This window comes from Eupeodes corollae, chromosome 2 (assembly GCF_945859685.1).
Source record: "Eupeodes corollae chromosome 2, idEupCoro1.1, whole genome shotgun sequence".
In the NCBI taxonomy this organism is placed as follows: Eukaryota; Metazoa; Arthropoda; class Insecta; order Diptera; family Syrphidae; genus Eupeodes; species Eupeodes corollae.
The window spans coordinates 143,699,356-143,719,259 of NC_079148.1; the positions used below are offsets into that span (position 1 = coordinate 143,699,356).

Consider the following 19,904-nt stretch of genomic DNA (forward strand, 5'->3'; position numbering starts at 1 on the left):
CGAATTAAGTTAATTTCATGTCAATTAAAAAAAAAATCGTCTTCGTTTTATTCCGCTTGAAATCTTAAGAGCTCTCAAAAACCAACCTTTAAATTGAAGTAAATCGTCATTTAAGCACTTATCAAAACCGATATCAATAAGAGGATCCAATGATCAGACACTTGTGGTTTTACTATAGTCAGTAAATGTCATAATTCCTCAAAAGTTGTTTTGTTTAAAAATATGAAGCTCGTTTCTATTTTAACCTTGAACAAAACCTAGGATCGGGGTTACTTTAACAGAGTTTGGAGTCATAATAATATTCCCAGATAATTTTTCTGTCACATGGAGTTGAGCTTTTATTTATGCCTATTTAAGTAAAATATTGCTTTTTTCAATAAAAATATATCAAAAAATAACTGATAGTTTAAAAAACAAAAATAATTAAAACTAATGAAGAAAGTAATGAAATTAGTTGAAATCAATTAAATTACTTAATTTTAATTTAATTTAATTCTTTTATTGAGGCTTTTGAAACACAATTTTCTCTTATTTATATAAATATATAAACGAATTAATTATTATAAAGTCGGCTTGTAAATATGCCAGACAAAACAAATAAAAAAATATTTTTTAATTAATATTAAATTTGTCTACTTCCGTTACAATGATTTTTAAATAAAAAATGGTTGCAAACAATTTGATTTAAAATGAGCATTCTTCTCGAATTGCTAAGTCTTACTTTTAAATAGACCTAAGTTGATAATAATCGTTAAAGAAAAAAGTCTAAATTAATACAAAAATCAGAATAATCTTGAGAATAAATGTTTCTGTTAATTTTGTGGTTTTAATTATATGACTTCAACTGTATCGAGGTATTTATGTATATTTGAATGGATGTTTTGTACTTATACACACACCACCACCACCTCCTCCAAGGATTGCCTTATTAGTTTTGTTGTTTTGATATCGTAATAAACCAACACCCCCCATCCTCCCTTCCCCCCTCCCTCCTTCATTCACGTTGTAATATTATCATGTACCTATTTATTGTATTGTTTATGTCATGAGAGAGAGATTAATGCATAGCACAGCTACTCCTGTGAATTAAATTGTAGCTAAAGGTAGGTATACAATACCCTACCTCTGTATAATAATTCTTGTCGCGTGTATACCGTTATCGTATAATGAGGATCGTTTGTGCTTAGTAAACAATACCGAAGAACAACAACAATAACGATTACAGCAACTGGCATTAAGCTGTCATTATGGTTTGATTACATTGAAAATCTATTGAAATGAAGAAAAGCAAAGTGCCAATAATGTCTTTTCCAACAGCAGCCAGCAGCAGCAGCAACTCAGCACAGGAAATACGAAAACGGTATTGCACAGCAGCTGTGTAATTTGAAAGTACGTAAGTACCTTTACATTCGAACAAAGAATGTTTGTTTTCCAAAAAAAATAAGAATAGAAAATCAAGATAGATTACCGGAATATAGGGAAAAATAAATATACATTCAATTTATTTTGAATACAACAAAAAACAAAAATATTCTCTTTTTTGTTCAGGATGTTTTGTATTATTTATTTTATTTACAAACAAAATAGAAAACAAACAAAACAGTTAATAAATGTCATCTAAAAGGTCAGAGTTTGTCTTTAAAGGTAAAAATTGTTCAGCCATAGAAATATTTCTCTATTCACACATTGCAGGATATTGACACCTCATTTGTTGAGATAAACAAAAAAAAAAGAAACAGACTTATTTTCAACACGTGAAAGGTCAGAAAAGGGTCATTAAAGGTCAGATAGTTCAATTAGTTGGTTGACCAGGAAAAAGGATATTGGTTAGGTAAGGATATTTTTTTTTGTTTTTTGGTTGCAAAAGTAACTGCAAGATAATAGAAGAGGTCACGACAGAATTATGAGGATACTTAAATAAATAATAAAGGCTACTTTTTTAAATGTCATAGCGTAATTTTTCTTGTGTGTCAATAAGTTCACTCAATATGTTGTTTCAATGCGGTCAAAATTCGTCAAGGGTGCAAATATAAAAATTGTAAATCAATTCTATTTTAAAAAATGATGTCTCAGCTATTTTATTTTTGGACATGTTTTTAATTTAAATGGAAAAATTAAGCTCGGATAACCTAATCCGTATAACAAGAAGAGAAAAAGTTCGGACGGACTTTTATATACTTCGGTAAAAGTTAAGGTATGCAGTTTGGGAAGAAATTCACTTTGAATGTGATTCTACTAAGCTTTTTATTTATTTTACTTAATTTTAGATAAACACATCAAAGATTCTTCTCAATTTGTTTCTTTAAGGCCCACAAAAAAAAATGTTAAAAGTTTGGATGACACCTCATTTATTAAAGTTAATAGATAAGAAGAAAAAACTTGCTATCAAATGTAGTAAGTATCCACAAAATATAGGCTTAAAAAATCTAATATAAAACTATGCAAACACACTAAAATAATAGTAGATGATGTCCGTAATTCCTACTTTACTAACAGTTTTAATCGTTGCAATGGTAACGTCAAGATGGAATGGGAAGTTGTCAATAACTTTCTAGGAAAACAGCCAAAAAGCAACAACAATATAGTTCATGATAACAGCGAAATAGGTAATAGTTCTAACAATTTTTTTTTTTTAAATATTTCGGAAAGCTTAAAACCATCCTTTCCAATGTACAACAGTTGCGATTTTAATATTTTATCAAAATTAAAAGAAGAAATAATAAATAACTTCTGTTTCCAAGCTATCAGTCAACCTCGGCGAAGCAGATCAACAATTCCACCTACCCGACCTTGACGAAGTGAAGATAGCTATATCTAAACTTAAGTCGAACAAAGCTGCTGGAGCTGACGGCATCGCTGGCGAACTATTCAAAGCAGCAGGCGATGACTTGGTACGAAGCATGCACCAACTCATCTGCAGAATATGGTCGGAAGGAAGCATGCCCGATGAGTGGAATCTCAGCATAGTGTGCCCGATACATAAGAAAGGAGACCCTCTAAACTGCGCCAGCTACAGAGGCATCAGTCTCCTTAACATTGCGTATAAGATCCTCTCTGCCGTATTATGTGAACGTCTGAAGCCATTCGTCAACAACCTTTTCAGTGTGGCAGAATTTAATGAATTTATCATTCCTTGCCGTTGAAGATCCAATACTGAAGAGCAGGTTTTTGATATAAGAAACGAATATAAAAAAACTTAGAGTACTGTCGTCAGTCAAGACGCTCAGTAGGTTAGATGTTTCCGAAAAAGATCATTACAAAAATGGAAAAGAGTATCGGAGAAATGACAGACCCCTGTGGTAAACCAGAATTTAATTTTGTGTTTTTTTTACACTTGAACTGATCCAATACTACTTTTGAAAGGTAATTTATAATCCAATGAAGCAGAGATTCAGCTGTATTGATTTTTTTATTAGACAGTGTGAAGCTCTATAAATAATTTTGAACTTTACATGCAAACTTAAGGGGACACACAATTAAGTATAGAACTTTACTTTTATTTAAATTGACAAACGTTTTGTAAGACCGAGCTGGCTGGAGACGCATGTTGGTTGAGGCCCAGCTCCGCCCCATACTGTAACGCCAACTTAAGTAAGTAAGTTCCAAGCTATCACGCCCGAAGAGGTTTTCAAAATGATAAGTCGCCTGAAAAATACAAATTCTTGCACCAGTGATGGTATTTCTGGAAAATTGTTGATATTTTGAGTTTTATTTTTAATATTAGCGGTGAGAGTGGTATATTTCCGAAGTTGTTAAAATTTGCTGAAGTAATTCCACTATCTGAAAAATGTAATAGAAAAAATATTAGTGACTACAGACCAATCTCGTTACTTCCTACCTTTTCAAAGCTTTTTGAAAAATTGTTAAAAGTGCGAATGCTTTCATTTTTAGAAAAAAATTGCCATTTTTCATCCCACCAGTTTGGATTTCGATCCAGTAAATCCACTGAAGATGCTATTCTAAAAGTATGCTGTAACTTATATAATGTTGTTGAACAAAATCAATCAAATATGGAATTTTTCATTGATATGATCAAAGCGTTCTACATGGTTGGTTGACCATGATTTGCTATTAGTCAAACTTTATAATGCGGGGTTTAGGGCTTCCTTTTATGAGTGGTTTAAATCTTATTTTATAGACAGAAAGCAAAAAGTTCGTGTAAATGGAGTTTTTAGTTCTTATAAAGGATGGAGTTCCACAGGGATCTGTTCTTGGGCCATTATTATTTATGTATATGAAGTCCCTATTTCAACAAAGGTTTAACGGTAATCAAATTGCTTTTGCTGATGATATCGCTTTCACTTATGCTGAAAAAACACATTTCGAATGTATATTTAGGATGAATGAGGACCTTCAAAGGCTCACAATCTGGTTTGCAGCTCACAAACTAATAATGAGTGAAAAAACTAAAATGATGCCTTTCGAGAAATCAGGATACACTTTTGATGACTACGAAGTTTCCTATCATTCATACGATTGTAAAAAATTGAGTTTATCGCTACATAATAGTGGAAGAGACAATTTAAAAAGATCTAATCCTTGCTTGAAAACCTGTTTTAAAATTAATTCTGTTGATTCATTTAAATGTTTAGGGGTACACATCGACAAAAATCTGAACTGGAATTTAGTAACTCGAAAGATGTATCTTTTAAAACCTTAATGTTCACGTAGTGTTTTGCCAATGATTTATTGCGGACTTGTTAACTCAAAAGTGCAAGACGGTATAGTTAATTAGGGAGGCGTTTACAGGAGCACTTTTGAGTCACTCTTGGTTGCTCAAAAACATATCGTACGAATCATAGGCGGTAGAAATCGGTTAACAAATAGCTGGCCTCTTTTTTGTGATCTGCGCATCCTGCCTCCTAGACAACTTCATGTTTTCAAAGTTTTGAAAGAATTCTTTATACAAAGTGGCAATATACCATCTAGAAATTCGTCCGTATTTAACTTACGAGTAAATAATTTAGCACTCTTCAATGTTACGTTTGCACGTAGATCACTTTTTACAAACTTTTATCTAACCACTTCCGCCAAACTGTTCAAAAAGCTTCCCTTATCTATCAGAATTAATAGTGATTTTAACTTATTTCTTAATAACGTACAAATTATAAGAACTATTTTTAAACTTATAATTGTTTGTATTTTAATATTCGAAAAATCTGAAGTTTAAATTTGCTAAGCTTTGTTTTAACTTTTTTTTAAAACATGGTTTTTAAATTTCGATTTAGTTAACAGTATTTCTTGCAAAGTATGCTTTAAAAACCAAAATATTGCAAGTATCCAAATCGGAAAAGGCTGAATTTTTGTAAAGCGAACTTCGTTTGAGAAAAGTCATAAGTTTTCCAATGAGTGTAATAAATGTACAAATAATTTATGTTATAAATGTACAAACAATTTATGTAATAAATGTACAAATAATTTATGTTATAAATGTACAAATAATTTATGTTATAAATTTACAAATAATTTAATGCTGGTAACCCCATCAATATGCTATTAAGCTAAAATGACATTTGTAAGTTTTAGTACAGGCAGTTATTGTCTGACTACCGAACAAGAAGGACGCCAATAAAAAATTAAACAACCTGAGAAGAATAAGTTTTTAATTTATACAAGCCCAACGCTTACATGGTGTCAGAAGACAATGGCAAATAATAGACTTCCAATTGAACTGGACTGCTCCAACCTTGTTAAGGAATGGCCTATGTGGAAGAGAACATTCCTTATGTTCATGATGGCAAATGGTAAGATGGACGAAGGGGAGCCAACGAAAATAGCTAATTTTCTCTGGTTGATCGGTCCTCGTGCTATGGAAATATATAATACTTTATTTCCCAACGATGGAACACTTCCTGGCATAGTTGGCAACGAGCAAAATCCTGAAGAGGTTGCAGAAGGCGAAGAAGCTCCGCCGAACATCGAAAGAACATTAAATGATGTTTTACAAGCGTTCGATAATTATTGTGTCCCGTTAAAAAATGTTACCATGGAATCATTCAAATATAACACCATCGTCCAACGGGAAAAACAACCGTTTGCTGAATTCGAAACAGAACTACGCAAACAAATTCAATACTGTGAATTCAAATGTCATTGCGGTGCTTCATATGAAGAACGGATGCTGAGAGACCGCATCATAATTGGCATTGCAGATAAGAAGTTACAACTTAAGCTTCTTGATGGAAGAAATGAATCACTGAAAACTGTGGTGGACACCTGCAAGGTATTTGAAGCTGCCTACACCAACAAAAAACTTTTGGAAACCAATCAACAACAACAAGTTCACCATGTTACAAGTGAACAACCAACATTATCGGACTCTATCAATGCGATTTCTCGTCACTGTTATAACTGTGGACATCAACCATTCTCAACAGCACATTTGCGGGAATGTAAAGCAAACAACATCGTCTGCAGCACATGTGGAAAAAAGGGGCACTTTAGTAAATGGTGCAAAAGGGGAAGCAACAACAAAATGGGAAGCAAAACGGAAAACAAAAAACTGGACAACAAGTTGGATAAAAAAGCTGTAAAAGCCCTTTCTGGAGGGAATTCTTGGATTGAATCAGACTCAGGTATTTTTAATGTAAAGCATATTGATGGGTTGAAAGTAAATTTGAAATATATTTGTAGATTAAGTAAGAATATGTCAATTAATTCAAGATGGACTAAGAAGTACCAAATTAATAATGAAATTGTGGAATTTAAAATCGATACCGGTGCAGATGTGAACTGCGTCCCTCTGAGTTTAATTAAAAAAATTAATATTAAATTGAATAACGAAGAAAAAAAGTTTTGTGTTACCGATTATAATGGGAATGAAATAAAAGTTTTTGGTTCTGTTAAATTAATTTGTGTTGATCCAATTTCTCAAACGGAACAATCTGCTCTATTTTTTGTTGTTGACGATACATGTGAGCCCATACTTGGCTTGAAAACGTCTATTACGTTTAATTTAATAACAAGACTAGATGTGAATACTCTCGTTTGTTTACCAAAGACTGCGGATAAATTCATTACTGAAAATAAAGATCTTTTTGGTGGGTTAGGCGCATTGCCGGGCAACGTAAATATTAAATTAGTGGAAAACGCAAAACCAGTTTTAAATTACAAAAAACGTATTCCTTTAAGTTTAGTAACAAAATTAAAGCAGGAATTAAAAGAAATGATTCGTATAGGAGTCATCTCACCAGTTGATTACGCTACTGAGTGGGTGAATAATCTTCAGGTTGTTGAAAAACCTAATGGAAAGTTGCGTCTATGCCTAGACCCCAAACCATTAAATGCCTGTATTAAGAGGGAACATTTTTTAATTCCAACCATAGATGATTTTATTAGCAAATTAAATGGAAAACGAGTTTTCACGGTACTTGATTTGGCAAGTGGGTTTTGGCATATGAAACTCGACAAAAGTAGTTCTGATCTCACTACATTCATGACTCCGTTTGGTAGATATAAATTCAATAGGGTACCTTTTGGCTTAAACTGTGCTCCTGAAATTTTTCAACGCAAAATGGTACAAATATTTGGTGACATTCCCGGGGTTGTAGTGTATTTTGATGATATTGGAATTGCTGGGGAAACGGAGTCAGAACACGATAGAATATTAAAAATTGTCATTGAACGTGCGCGTGCGAACAATATAAAGTTTAATTCAGAAAAAATTCAATATAGAAAAACACAAGTAAAATTTATGGGTCATATTTTAGAAAACGGTAAAATAAAACCTCCAGAAACGTATTGCAATGCAATTTTAAATATGAAAAAACCAGAAAACAAACATGATATTATGCGACTGTTAGGACTCTTTAAGTACTTAGGGAAATTCATTCCGAACTTATCGCAAAAAACTGCTTCATTACGTTATTTGACCCATAACAATGTTAAGTTTTGTTGGACATCGGATCATGAAACTGAAATGAAAAATCTTTTAAAAATTATTGCGTCTAATCCGGTTTTGTCAGTTTATGACCCAAATAAGCCTGTGATCGTGCAAACGGATGCATCTAAGGATGGTCTGGGTTGTGTTTTAACACAAGATGGTCATCCTGTCGCATATGCTTCACGCACCTTGAGTAAAAGCGAACAAAAGTGGGCTCAAATTGAAAAAGAGCTTTTGGCGGTCGTTTTTTCATGTCAGAGATTTCATTTCTTTTTATACGGTCGAGATTTTACCGTTGAAAGTGATCATAAGCCACTTGAAGTTCTAATTAAACGCAGTATTGATGACGTATCACCGCGATTGCAGCGAATGTTTATGTTTTTATTAAAGTATCCTTTAATGGAATTAATTTATAAACCCGGAAAGCAAATGTTGGTAGCTGACTGCCTTTCACGAGCGCAATTATCGGAGGATTCTGAATTCAGTGATTTATCGGGTGTAATACATATGGTTACAAAATCTGCATGTTTATCAAAGCAAAACTTAGATCTGTATTTATCAGTTTTTGAACAGGATGAACAATATAGTCGTATACGAAAATATGTTACGAATGGCTGGGCAACATTTCACCAACTTGATAATTTCTCTAAAAAATTTCACAAATATAAAGATGAGTTACATTGTGAAAATGGACTCTTATTTAAGGATCATCGATTGGTAATCCCGTCTGAACTACAAGAAAAAATATGTAAGATGGTTCATGAGTCACATTTAGGTATCGAAAAAACACTTTCATCGGCAAGAATGAAGTATTTTTGGCCGGGAATGTCACAGCAAATAAAAGAAATAGTTTTATCTTGTGATATTTGCGAAAAATTTAAAAGAAACAATCAGAAAGAACCTTTAGTTCAAGAAATATCACCAGAATACCCATTTCATATAGTAGCTATGGATTTGTTCCAATATGCAGGTCATGATTTTGTATCATTAATTGATTCATATTCCAATTTTATCTTTGCGGAACAACTTAAAAATAAGACATCAAAGCATATTATTGAAGTAATTTTGCCTTTATTCAACATAATTGGTTACCCTACAATTTTGAAATGTGATAATAATCCATTTAATTCATATGAATTTGAATTATTCGCAAGGGAATGTAACATAAACTTAAAATTTTCAAGTCCTCGGTATGCTCAAAGTAATGGACTTGCAGAAAAGGGTGTAGCTATCTCTAAGAACATTTTAAAACGATGTATTGAAACCGGAAACGTTGATCAATTCAGATATCGAATTTTGGAGTACAATTCGACTCCTATTGCAAGTATGCAATATTCACCATCTGAGTTATTCCTTGGTAGAAATGCAAAAACAAAACAACCAATTTCAAACGCACTACTGTGTCGAAACAATGTAAGTGAGCAGATTGTTCAAAATAAAATTGAAACGAAAAAGCAAAAACAAAAACACTACTATGATAGAAACGCAAAAACCTTTCCTGTCTTAAATATCGGTGATCGCGTTGTTTTAAAAAAAAATGAAAAAGGGTGGAACTATGGCACTGTAGTTGGTATCGTAAACAATAGATCCTATATTTTAAAAGACTGTTTTGATAATCACTATAGAAGAAATCGTAGATTTATTGCTAAGACATTTAATAATAACTTTGATACAAGTGATATGTTACTTGAAGAGCATATCAAAAGTCCTGTTACAAATAATTTAGAAAATTTGAAAGACATTAATATTGTGCCACCAGTAAATGGTGTTAAAAAATATCTAAATCAAAATAAAGATATCAATTATAATGTGAATGCGGATGAACCTGAACCAACGGCTGGGCCTATGAATCCAAATGATTCCAATCAGTTGACTAGTCAACCCGTCGGTGATTTAGGGTCAGAAACACCTGTAAATAATAAACCTGAAGATAATATACTTTCGAATAATGAAAATTATAGTACACGCAGTGGTCGAATTATTCGCCCACCCACTCGCTTTGGTTATGATTAGTTTTAGAAAGTTAAAAAAAAAAAAAAAAAAAAAAAAAAAAAGCGTGTAATAAATGTACAAATAATTTATGTTATAAATGTACAAACAATTTATGTAATAAATGTACAAATAATTTATGTTATAAATGTACGAATAATTTATGTTATAAATTTACAAATAATTTAATGCTGGTAACCCCATCAATATGCTATTAAGCTAAAATGACATTTGTAAGTTTTAGTACAGGCAGTTATTGTCTGACTACCGAACAAGAAGGGCGCCAATAAAAAATTAAACAACCTGAGAAGAATAAGTTTTTAATTTATACAAGCCCAACGCTTACAATGAGAACTTGACAACTTGCCAAATCCGACAAATTATGTCGCTTCAAATGATCCATAGCCTTAAATTCTTGACCTTGTCTGAATGTTAACCAAAGTCTTAACGCAATGTCGTAAAATTGACTGCTTTGGATCGTTTTCTACTTTTTCACTAAATTTTGTATTTAAAGTCTACTAGGGTCAAAAAATGAGACCAAAAATTGAAGTTAACGCTCTTAAAATTACCGTCGCCTATTCCGCATTATTTTTATAATTTGCGTTCATTGGTGGTTCGTGTTCTTTCCCACAGTTGAAATGTTGCGTCCACTGAACAAATTGACAATTCCAGTTCGATGGTTAGTGAAAGGATAAGGAACGTTGTAAAGTCACTATTGAAAAGTGATTGATCAGTTTTTCAAAATGAAATTCTAATGTTAAAAACTTTTTAAAAATGTTTAAAAAACTAAATTTGGTATATACTTTGGTCTTGAAAGTTTATCAAATTACAGATACGGGTTCTTAATGCTTACAATTGCGCACATGGAATTTCGGGACCTACATTTTTTTCGTATTATTTAACATGGTTATGTTTAATCTTATTTGAGGCTGACGTGCATTTGTTCAAAATCGGAAATTTTTGTTTGCAGAATATATCTTCGGTACTCCATTTAAAATGATACAAAGTTTTTGTACGCCCAAGTGTATGCTGAAATTCTCTTTGATAATAGACACGAAATAATTAAAATGTTTTATTGTCTTTAGTAAAAAAAAATCAATTAATAATTTTTTGGTTCATTTTATTTCCATAAAAGTCCTTAAATTTTGGACTAGAGCAAACATTTTTAGGTTGGGTAAATTTGAAATACCACATAAAAACTTAAAGTCATCCTTCACCCATCTTGATGAAAACATCAAGTTTTAACTTCTAGAACTTAATCTACTCACCTTAAATATATTGTTTTATGAATAATTACATCGTTTTGTGGAAAAATAAACTTTTTAGAAATTTTCAATACCACTCTGGAGTTTGGTTTTTTAATAAAATGTATTTTGTGAGACATAAAACAATAAAACAAAAATATGACATCATTAAATTTTTGATTAAATGTACTTTAACCTAACGATTTTCTTAAAAATGTATAAATTAAGTGAACAAAAGCGTCAACACTTTTTTGTGTAAAATAAGTTAGATGTGCTAAAAAGTTATATTTGGAACTTTTAAAAGAACCTTAATTTTTCGGGAAATCTGCAAAACAATTTATTTGAGCCTTTTAGAACCCTCCTTATCCTTTTTTTCTAGTGCAAAATAAGAGGAGTTTTTAGGAATTCGAAACGAGGAATAAATGAAGCTCATTACGAAAATTCAGCTTTCTGGGAATTGTTTCGAAGTGAATACATATTTAATTTTCAATATTTCAATTTTGTTTTAATTCCATTGAAGCTTAAAGGCTTTTAAAAAACTAAATTAGATTATTTACTTTTATTAGTCATCAACTAAAAATGTATGTTTTCGAGAGAAGCTAAAATAGTTTAAGACGATTAAAATCAATTTTAAAATTATCAACCCAACACTATTTTCGCTATCAGAAGAATAAATTCGATTTTAAGTTCACCATTGAAAAATTGTACCAAAAATCAAATAGTAAACAAAATTGCAAAAAAAGTACGTATACGCCTCAGAGTACACTGAAATTCATTCACATTAGTTTTATTCTCAATTTAAGTTTATAAATAAAAACAATTCTCTTTATTTACTAAATATGTATTTATATACTATAATACATCATAAGTTTTGTCAGAAAATAAATTTAAATAACTTTTTAATGAACTATGGACTTAAAGGATAGAAATATAGAAATAATATTTCTAGGAAATTTATCCCACAACCAATAACAGGAATTTAAAATTGATTTATCGAGAATGTTCTGTTGTTTGTCATATTTAAGCTCAACTTAATGCACATAATAACTTTGTTGTAATTTTTGTATTTCATGTAACACAATTTAATGAAATGATTTATGACAACTATACAAAAACTGTATGTTTTGAAGTAAGCTAAATTCACTGCAAAAATATCGAACACAGTCTTAAAGTCCATTTTAAATTTCGATTTCAAATGATTACCCCAACAGAAAAATTAAAATTATGTTTATTCCTAAACAATCAAATAATAAAAAAAAGTATGTATACGCCTAAGTGTACTCTAAAGTTCTTATCCACTTATCAGAATCAGTTTGTCCAAAAAATAAAAAAAAAAAAAAAAGGCTGGGATGCGGGCCACGCTGATAAGTTCCCATCCTCTCTGTCGATTTGTCTTGCTTAAAAGTTTGTCTATATGTATCAATTTTAACCAAATTTACTATTTTTTTGTAGATTTCATTCTGTTAAATATTGAAAATAATATTTTCTGTAAAATAAAATAAGTTTGAAGCCTATATTTTTAATTTTTGAAAAGCTATTTGAGTCGAAAGTAAATTTTTACCAACTTCAAGTATTTTTTTTACAATTCCTCAATGTAATTCTCAAATTTCGATTCGATCAATTCGATTTTTCTCAATCGAATGTTAAAAACAATATTTTTCATAAGATAAAAATATTTTGAAGCCAGAGTCGAAAATCAGTTTTTAAGAACTTTTGTAATTTTTTTTTTTTGGTTTTTAATTTTTTTGTACAAAAACTTCCAATTCGATTTTTCTCAACATTTTACTAAATGTTGACAACAATATTTTTTGAGAGATAAAAGTAGTTTAAAACCAACATCTCAAAGTTTTGAAAAGATATTTGAGTCTAAAATCACTTTTGTAAATTTTTTTTTTGGTTTTTAATTTTATGTAAAAAACTGTCAACTCGAACTTTCTTAAAATGGTTCCTAATGTTGAAATGTTATAAGTTTAAAGTAAAAAGAAGCCATTATTTCAAATTTTTGAAAAGATATTTGAGTCGAAAATCCATTTTACCATTTTTTGTTAATTTTTTTACGGTTTTTAACTTTTTGTAAAAAAAGAACTGTCTATTCGATTTTTCTCAAAATTTTTCAGAATATTTCTTATAAGATAAAACAAGTTTAAAGCCGTAATCTCAAGTTTTTGAAAAGATATTTGAGTCGAAATTCAATTTTGAGAAATGTTTTTTTAGATTTTTAATTTTTATTAAAAAAAATGACAATCAGATATTTCTCGAAATTTTATCACATGTCAAAAAACATTATTCTTCGTTCCACAAAATTGTTTTGGAGATGAAATCATATTTTAGTCGTAAAATTTTAGAGGTAACATATTTTTTTCAGGTTTTTTTGATTTATAAAAAAAAAAACGTTAAATGGATTTTTTTTCTAAAAATATAGTTGTTTTGTATCACGTTAAAATATGTATATAATAAAAAAATTCTAGCGTCATTGGTTCATTAAATATTAAGGGTTAACCAAAATGTTCACCTTTTTTAAAACTACTATGATAAAAAAAACCACCCACGCAATTTTCTTGAGAGCCCTTTCTGCATCTTTCTGTCTCATTATCTGTATAACAACATTTATTTGCAGTCGATATCTCCTCTGGCTCTCGAGCTATGGACAACGAAAAAACGTCGCCAATGGACGTACGAACGTACGTACACACGCACGCATAGACATCTTTCTAAAATTCTTTTATTTCGACTCTAAGGACCTTGAAACGTCGAGAAATGGCAAAATGTTCAATTTGACAAATCGGACCCATTACAATAACTTTCTTTGTGAAGTTAATAACCTTTTGATGAAATATGGATCTAGAGACCAGGAATTTTCAGGGTTGGCAGGCTCTAGTAGTTCCACAAGTTGTTGTTAACTGCTTGAAGAACCATTTCCGTCAGTAAACATTTCAGTAGCAGGACATGTAACAAGACAATGCTATACTGACAATTCGACAGTACAAAAATTGCATTTATCTGGCGAAAAGTGTTATTCCCAGACTCATACGTACCGTTCTGAGTACGCTTGTGGTGAATTTCGTATGTTCGAAAGAAAGCTTGGCTACTTTCCCACAAAGTGCCTTCTCGTTTATCTAAGTGTGCTGGTAATATTTTTTGAATTAAGTGCGATAATTCTGGGATTTCAATTGTTAATGGTAAGTTGGAAGTTTCCTTAGCTGCGGTGCCAGGATCTTGGTTGCCCTTGATGCCTACATGTCCAGGTACCCAAGCCAAACAAGTATCTTTGGAGGAGTATAAGAGACTTCTAACGACTGGCATTAATTGATGAAACCACTTTTAAGGCCGTTTAATATACTGAAGTTGTCAGTGATCCTTGTGAAAGATAAGCATTTCTGAATTGCACTTAGTTCTGATATATATCTTCCATTATAACCGGGAAGAAGTCCTGCGTTAGAAGTTGGATCCTTGAACGAACCATTTGTATAGAAAATTCGATCGCCTTTTTTATCAGCGATAATCTTACCATGAAGTCCTTTAAGTTGTTGATCCGGTGTATTGTTTTTTATGATTTGCTAGGGAAGTGTCGATAAAGAACAAATTTGTTTTTCAAGGGGGGGAGGGGACTTTAAACTACCTCATATCTTGATGTGAAGAAAAATGGAAGAGAAAACCCTGGTTCTGTTAAAAAGGATGTCATGTTGTTTATTGCAGAGATGATACATTTGCAAGGCTTTCCTATGCTAAGTAATTTCTTCGTAGCCTTGTGTAAAGGGTGCTTCGGCAGAACATATACTAAAACTGAAACGATACAGAGAATAGCATGACCCCTGGCAAGGATGAGAATGATCTATTTATGTCACATTTAAGCTCAACTCAATGAATATAAAGAGTTTTTTACTCTTACTAAAGAATACAAATTTTTTTTGAGCGTAAAAAGTACGTATACGCCCAAGTGTACTCTGAAATTCTCATTCATAGATATATTTGCATTTGTATAGAAACTCTTAATTAAACACAATCATTTTGTCCAGAAAATAGAACAAAAATAACCTTTTCAACAATTTTCCTAGAAAAATGTAGCACACATTTTTATCAAGAATTATTAGCAGAATTTTTAGTGATTTCTCAAGAAAAATCTTTTATGTTTGATAGTAGCTCAAAATAGTATCATTTATTTAAGCTTAACTCAATTTTGATAAATAACTTTGTTAAAATATCTTTTTTGTCAATAAAAGTTTCTAGAAGAGAGAGTACAAAATTTGTTCTGCTTCGAAGTCTTCTTTTCACATCAAATTGAAAAAAAAACTTAATTTATAAATAGCTTAAATTATTTTTATTTTATTTATTTTTTATTATTTTTTAATTCAATAAACTTAATACATATTCAAAAAGAAATAAATAACAACATTGACATTGAAACCTGAAGCTTTGAGATTAAATCACAGCATGATAAATGCTTGAATCAATTGAAATATACATTATAATTGTTGAAAATCGCATGTCATCGGATATTTTTATTTAAATGCAAAAAAAATAATAATAATACATTTATCACATGCAAAACGAAATAAAACAACATCCGTAATGACAAGTATACGCCACCGAACAACCGTCGTCGTCGTCGGACCGATTTACCGCCAACAACAACAACGACAACGATAACTTGAACGTTTGATTTCGATTATATCGTATCAGTGAGTAGTATAAGTACCAACTCGTACTTGTATCTCTGATTTTGCTCCTTTCCTTCCTTTCGCCTGGAACATCTCTCCCTGTGGCTTTCAATTTAAATACCTTAATTAAAAATTAATTAAACAAGTACGTACGCAGAAGTAATCAGCTTTTTTGAATTAACGAGAACGAGTTCGTGATTTCGTTCCGGGTGGCGGCGGCGACGGACGAAATCCGTTGATTTTGCTACATAACGTAATTTTATAAGTTCTACAGAAACAAAAATTATATTTTGCCCCAAAAAATAAAAAATACATATGAATATATGGGAACGGCGGAAAAGGGGTAAGTAGGTAGGTGCATGAGTAAACATACCATAAAATACATAAACTCAACTCGTACGTTACGTATAAGTATACGAAATGAAGTTTCCGCAGGGATTTCCATAAAGCGGTACTTTAAGTGGCAAAGGACCTGCAGGACCTGCAGGACTCAGGTTTATCCTTGTTGCTACTGATTGGCTCTCTCTCTTTCTCTATACATACATAATATTGTGGATGTAGCTCATTATGTATGCATCATTGCAAATAAATTCAATCGAAGTGTATTTCATTAATTCAGTCGTCCTGTCTGCTGCTGTTGTTCTGAATGTGTACTGTGTTGTGTAGTCCTTTGCGAGTCCTTTGATTTCTGGTTGCCGTTGCTGTTGTCGATGATTTCGACGATGCCGACTCGCAATTCAACAAAGCCCGACCATCATACATAACTCAGAGTCAAGTTAAGTGTGTTGTTGTGTTTTGGGGTGCAATCCGATTCGGGGTGCAAATTGGTTGACATTTATTACGGTTTATTACAGCCAGGCTAATGGGCTGTATAGCAGCTACTGTTGTCTCTACAAACACTGGGTTGTTGGGACTTTTGGGGGGAGGGGGATTTGATAATAATGTTGTTTCTGCATTTTCTCATACCATAACCTTTATACAAAATTATATTCAACAACAAAATTTTGTTTTGCAGAAATTGTTCTAGGTCCTGTTTTTGTTATATGTACTTTAGTCCTTTTTACTCCTTATATAGTACCAACATCAGTTCCCTTTTGTTCCTTTGGATTTGGACTTGAACAGATATCATTCTGTTTTGTTTTTGTTGTTGGATTGTTGAGCAATGTAAACCGCAGCAAATGCAGCTTTTTGTTTATCATGGTTAAGGTTCATTAGTTAAAGTTGCTTGAGGATGCCACTATACCGTACTACCGCCATCGCAAAGCTTCAAAAAATCCTTCTTTGTGATAGCTTAATAAATTTGGTTTTTGGTATTATGGAGATTTATATTGTGGTATTATATGAACTGAGCCGGGCCAAAGACGATGAAGACTGTTTTGACAGTGTAAGTAAGTTTGGGGCAGGTCAGGGCGGATAATGATGCATTTTTACATAGAGTCACAAATTCACAAAGTTAATACTGAGACTTTTGAGAGAGTTATATGAGAACATTTACAACATAATTTTTCTGTCTGATGTGTGTTTTTAGTTTGATTTATGTTCATTTGTGGAAATATATTCATTAAATCATCATCATGGGATCAAAAGGTTATATTTTGGACATGCATTTAAATTCTTTATGAATTATTTTTTTTTAAATAATTGATATGATGTTAATTCTCTCTTCGAAAAAATGCACATTCCTTTTTCTGTGATATTATTTCAAATAAAACATTTAAATATAAATAGAGTTCTTTTAGTATCCATTTTTTATTGGGAAATGAATTTTAGATAGAACTGTTTTAAGGGATATTAACTTATTTATTCAGAATTCCAAATATTCAGAAAGCGATATTTTGATTCAATTTTCTTTAAGTCAAGTGATTTTAAATTATACTAAAATGTTTAGTCACAAAACAAAACATTACATTCACTTTGAGTATACTCAAAAAAATCATAATTCACTCAAAGTTTATAAAAAAATAATTTTGTTAAAGAATTTCCTTAAAAATTTTATTATGTAATATTTTGAACTTCCAACAAATAAGAATAAAATCCTAAAGTCAGCGTTTTTTTTATTTTTAAAATATTTAATTTCTTAAATTAATTTTTATGTACGTTAATTTTTTAGTGTGTTTTATTTTATTTTAGTTTTAATCATTATTTTAATTTTTTTTAACTTCCCATAAAAAGTTATTGTAATTGTTTTGTTTTCAAATTGATTGAAATTCAGACGAGATTAAAGGTCAACGAGTCCACTTGAATATCGGACGTGGTAGGTTGAGCAGAAAACACTCTTGACTTGTTTCTTACATCCGACCCTGATAAGGACACTGTTAGTGTTCAATCTCGTCTAGGCTCCTCGGACCATTGTGTCATATCAGCAAATTTCTCGCGTCAGAACTCTCCAGTTAAAGAAAGAGCTCTTAAGAAAACCGGTTGGCAATACGAGAAAGCCAACTGGGACGGTCTCAATAATTACTTCAGGATCTTTCTTTAAGCATAGTGACCAGATATGCTTTCTCGATAGTGACGTTGACGCCAGCGCTGATATGATCACAAGTTTTATTCTCCTGGAAATGAGAACTTTTAGCCTGAATATGGTTTAAAGCATCAGACTTAAGGAAAACGCATGGTTCGATGAGTGCTGTAAAGAGGTTATTAGAGTCAAGAAGTTAAGTTTCCGTTGTTTTAAAGCCAATCCAACTGATTAAAACCGGAATAAGTTCAAGCAAGCCAGGAAGGCCTGCAACGCCTATATTCGACCGACCAAATTTTTACAAGACAAACAATTACGGCAAAAAATAATGCGATGTCCCAAAGGCAGCCATTTGTAAAAAATATGAGGAATTCTTCCTCATCCTCGGTTATCAATGAATCTTTCTCACCGTCTAATTACCGACCGATTGCACTCACGTCCCTTCTTTCCAAGGTTATGAAAGCTGATTAATTATCAGCTCAAGAAATATCTCGAAGATCGAAAGCTTCTTAATGACCGACAATACGGCTTTCGTGATCTCAAGGTTCATCTCACCGAACAGTGAAACAAATCTTTACTTCGTTTTGGCTAAAGTAAGATTATTACACTTGTAATTTCAAAACCATTTCATAGGGTTTGGCATCAGGCTCTCTTATCGAAAACGCGTGCTCGATTTTCATGAATCCCTCCTTCATTGGATTAGTAATTACCTTTCTAATCCTTCAATACAAGTAGTATTATTAGTATTAGTATTAGTAATTACCTTTTTAATCCTTCAATACAAGTAGTATTGTTTTTCAAGTGTGAAAACCATAAAATAATTGCTGGTGTGCCCCAGGGCTTTGTTTTATCTCCAACACTCTTTCTCATTTTTATAAATATTCTCCTGTCTGCAACTTCTAATCCAATACATTGTTTCGCTGACGATAGTACTTTTAGCTTTTCATATTAATTTTAGGAATCACATACCTCTTCTTCGGATATGGAACTGCAACGACAAAATATGATAAGCTCATTAAATTCCGACCTAAACAGCATTGTTCAATGGGGATTAAAAAACCGAGTGGAATTTAATGCTTCGAAAACCCAATGTTGTCTTGTATCGTTAAAGCGTGATATACCCCCTTTGCCATTATCCATGGATGGCACTTGATCAGAGGAGACTAAACATCTCGATGTTCTCGGTATGTGTATCACCAACCACCTTTTGTGGAACGATCACATACGCTATGTCGCCAAAAATGCCGCAAGATGTTTGGGTTTTCTAAGACGCAAGAAGTTTTTTTCTCCCTCTGATCTATCTGTTATTTAGGAGACGTCCAAAGCTTGAGTACCTATAGCTCCCATATCTGGGCTGGTGTTCCTGCAACTTACTTAAGCCTCTTGGACAGTATTGAACGAACAGTATTAAGATTGATTGGTGAAAATACTATCATTTCGCTCAAACATCGTCGTAAAGTTTCTTGTATTACCCCCTTTTACCGTTATTTTAATGGTTTATGCTGCAGAGAAATAGCCAGCTGCAATCTTCCCCTTAAATAGTTCAACCGTAATACTCGCTCGTGCTTCTATGAATGCTCATCAGTATACCCTCGAGCACACCTTCGGTCGTACTGTCAAGTACAGAGATTCGTTCCTTAGCCGTACTACGCGAATGTTAACATTCATTACCA

General features: G+C 31.9%; 2 protein-coding genes and 1 pseudogene across 3 annotated transcripts in view; all 3 read left to right on the forward strand.

The window, feature by feature from the left end:
• Window positions 1-19,904, forward strand: part of LOC129947255 (bifunctional heparan sulfate N-deacetylase/N-sulfotransferase) — a 339,584-nt gene that overhangs the window by 129,566 nt on the left and 190,114 nt on the right. The gene's annotated exons all lie outside the window — the stretch shown is intronic.
• On the forward strand, window positions 5,366-6,762 carry LOC129947257 (uncharacterized). The gene is made up of 2 exons (XM_056057758.1): window positions 5,366-6,575; window positions 6,634-6,762. Exons 1-2 carry the CDS (start codon window positions 5,645-5,647, stop codon window positions 6,636-6,638), a joined length of 936 nt encoding a protein of 311 aa, XP_055913733.1. The 5' UTR covers window positions 5,366-5,644; the 3' UTR covers window positions 6,639-6,762.
• LOC129948657 (U6 spliceosomal RNA) lies at window positions 14,873-14,966 on the forward strand (annotated as a pseudogene).

What these genes read in the sequence shown, in the direction of transcription:
- LOC129947257 (XM_056057758.1), top strand. Translation starts at nt 5,645, where the DNA reads ATGGCAAATAATAGACTTCCAATTGAACTGGACTGCTCCAACCTTGTT.